Below are 3092 nucleotides of genomic sequence, written 5' to 3'. Positions count from 1 at the left end.
TCAAAACTTATATATATAAAATAATAATAGTAATGATAATAAAATTCTTAATCTTAATCCTAATCATAATTGTGTAAGTATCTCCAGCATGCATGGTTGAATTTGGAGGGAATATTCGAAGTTTATTTTCAGCTCCGAATGAGAATGGTTCAATTCCATTGAAGTTCATTCCCCTCTCATTTCCCCAAAATTGATGAACGAGAGAATATGTTAGGCAAACAGTTATCCTTTCCTTTAATATGTTGAAAGACTACTTTATATCCATTTCCGGTTATGATATCTTCAAATAAAACCCATCTTCTAGTAGAACTTTTCTTGCTATTGATTTGATTATAATATTTACATATTGCTTCGCAGTCACTTCGTATTGAGAAATGGTATGTATCAATAAGTTATCTCTTTTTTTTTTACACATCTCCATAATAGATCGTAAGTGGAAAAACAAAATGGCGAGTGTTTGGAAAAAAGAAATGATACATGTTGTTTTTCGCAAAAGAAAAAGAGTCACATAGGATAGCTTTCATATATAACAAATTGGACTCGGTAGAAACTAAAAAACTCGGCAGGATAGCTTCAAAGAAAATAAAAAAACTCGGCAGGATAACCCACGCGCTGCCGCCGTCAAGAGAGAGAACCGCCCGCCCGCGAGGGAGAAGGCTCCGCCATCGCTGTCACCGTCGGGGCTTCGCTGGCGGGACCTCTAGCGGCGGCGGGGGAGGAGGGGTTGAGGCTGGCGGCGCTAGGGTTCCTCCCGGGTCACCCTCTCGGGAGGGACACGGGAGCTGTTATTTGCAAGGAGTTGCTCTGGTCCACCGTTATACGCTTTTGTGCGAACTCTTTTTGCAATTGCCAGCTCCAATACTAGTTTTAGTAAGTGATCGCAGGCGAACTAACCGGCGAAACAAAAAGTTCAAAGGTACGAAAACATACAAAATTTAACAGAACAATCAGATCAGAATCCATCAGCTGGCCCGGACGTTTTCTCCTACACTGTCACACCTCCGGCGAGCCATCAACTCATCCATTAGTCGTCCAACATCATTGTACGAAGATCCACCCTTGTCCACCGCCCTTCTCGCCATTGCACGAAGCTCCTGAACCTTCTTCCGCATGTCATCGCCGTCCTCACTGTCGTCCATCAATCTCTTGACGGCCGCAGTGATCGCCTCACCAGCAATCACCTCATGGGTATCGATGGCCGCCGCGGAGTCCTTGGCGCCGACGCTGACGCCGACCTTGAGCACCTCCACCACGAGCTTCTCGTTGTGGAACTGGTCCCCGTACCGCGGCCACGTGACCATCGGCACGCCGGCGCTCACCGCCTCCTGCACTGAGTTCCACCCGCAGTGGGTGACGAAGCCGCCGAGCGCCGTGTGTTTCAGGATGAGCGTCTGCGGCGCCCAGCCTCGGATGACGAAGCCACGGTCACCACGCGCCAATAGCTCAGCGAAGCCTTGAGGCATCCACTCTGATGATTCGGTGCCACTGATGACCCACAGGAAGTTCTTGCCGGAGAGGTCAAGGCCGCGGGCGATCTCGGCCAGCTCGGCAGGCGAGAAAGTGGTCAGCGTGCCGAAGGAGACGTACACCACCGAGCATGCCGGTTTCGCGTCTAGCCACCGGAGGCAGCTCTCCGCGACGTCGTCGTCGGTACTAGTGCCTCCTGTCGCGGTCCCGGCCACATCTCTGATGTCGGTGGCGAGCGCGACGGGCCCGACGAGCCAGCCGCGGCGACCGAGCGTGGCGTGCAAGTGCTCCACGTAGTCCGGCTCCAGCTCGCGGAAGCTGTTGAACACCTCGCCGAAGCTCCTCTGGTCCGCCGCGCTGGCGTTCTCGTAGAATTCCCACTCCAGCGGCCTCTTCCCGTGATCGAAAATCTGCCGCCTCCTCAGCTCTACGTGGTGCGGCAGCCCCGGCAGCAAAACGAGGGCGTCCGGATCGTCGTCGGCGTCCGGGCAAGCCTCTAGCGGGTTGTTGCGCAATGTGCTTTCGATGCAGCACCGCGCGAAGACGCTGATGCCGAGGAACACGAGCCGCGGGACGCCGTGCGCGCGGCGGCGTCTTGGGACCAGGTGAAGAAGGCTGTCGGTCACGACGGCGTCGACACGGGGGCGGGCGGCGGCCGGGAACCGGTCGAAGGTCTCCCGGAGAAGAAGCCCGGCATGGAGGAACTTGCCGTAGTACTCCGGTCCGTGGGACCGGGTGATGTACCCGACGTTCTCGAAGCCCGGCGGGAGCCCGACGTCGGGGAAAGGCACGACGGAGAGGTCGATCGGTATGGCTGGGGCGTAGTCGTTTGCGTTGTTGGCCCGGTCGACAGCTGGACGGATGATGTCGGCGTTGACGGGCGTGGTGAGGATGGTGCACCTGGCGCCGCGGGCGGCGAATACCGCGGCCATGTCCGCCGCTGGAATGAGGTGCCCAGGGGCGAAGTAGGGGAGGAAGAGGATGCGCAGGGGTTGCTGCTGCGGCTCATCTCTGGTAGTAGTAGCCATGGAGTATCTTTTTTCTCCCCAAGAACTGTGCTAGCTCTTGGAGGAGCGGAGGAGGAAGACTGGCTTATCCTGTGGTGAATGCACACGCTGTTTCTCGGAGGGACTGGAGGAGATTTAGATGCGGCTTTTGATGCAGAAGATGGAGTGATTGATGCAGCATTTTTCTTTTTTTTTGGTTGCTACGTATGAATCAATTCTGGTGACCAGGGTTTGTAACGTAGCGACTTATTAATGTCATCGTGATGGATGTGCTAAGCGGCTTGATCAGTTGCGCCGAAAAACAGTGGGCTGCTTGCTGTTGCCAGTAGTTTGCAGAGACGGCTACTTTGTCATCATAATAACCCATGTTGCAATCATGACTAGCGGGAATCACTAGGGGGAAAAGGGAGGAGGGACCGAGCTGAGAGGCGGTCTGGGAGGCGAGCTGGACGGGTCAAGTCCCCGCGCATGCATCGCTCCAAGAGTACGTCCCCGCGCGCGCCAGGAGAAGAGAAGAGAAGAGAAGAGCACAACCCGCTCTGTCAGGAGGATCGGCGCGGGATCGGCTCGGCTGACGCGGCTTCGATTAGGTACTCCTCACGCGCATGGTCAACGGAC

General features: G+C 55.0%; 1 protein-coding gene across 2 annotated transcripts; it reads right to left on the bottom strand.

The window, feature by feature from the left end:
• Positions 1-962: 962 nt before the first annotated feature.
• Positions 963-2567, bottom strand: LOC124691403 (scopoletin glucosyltransferase-like). Of its 2 annotated transcripts, XM_047224686.1 has the most exons (2): positions 2368-2567; positions 963-2082 (listed from the first exon to the last, which is right to left on the bottom strand). In XM_047224686.1, exons 1-2 carry the CDS (start codon positions 2493-2495, stop codon positions 963-965), a joined length of 1248 nt encoding a protein of 415 aa, XP_047080642.1. In that variant the 5' UTR covers positions 2496-2567. The 2 variants fall into 2 exon arrangements, with proteins under 2 accessions (XP_047080642.1, XP_047080641.1); XM_047224685.1 differs by having other exon boundaries at positions 963-2567.
• Positions 2568-3092: the final 525 nt, after the last annotated feature.

The sequence above is a fragment of the Lolium rigidum genome, chromosome 2 (genome assembly GCF_022539505.1).
Source record: "Lolium rigidum isolate FL_2022 chromosome 2, APGP_CSIRO_Lrig_0.1, whole genome shotgun sequence".
Taxonomy (NCBI): domain Eukaryota; kingdom Viridiplantae; phylum Streptophyta; class Magnoliopsida; order Poales; family Poaceae; genus Lolium; species Lolium rigidum.
Note: the sequence above shows the minus strand (reverse complement) of the source record. Positions and strands in the feature narration are given on the sequence as shown.

Excerpts from the sequence above, each read along its gene's own strand:
- LOC124691403 (XM_047224685.1), bottom strand. The coding sequence starts at position 2,495 with ATGGCTACTACTACCAGAGATGAGCCGCAGCAGCAACCCCTGCGCATC.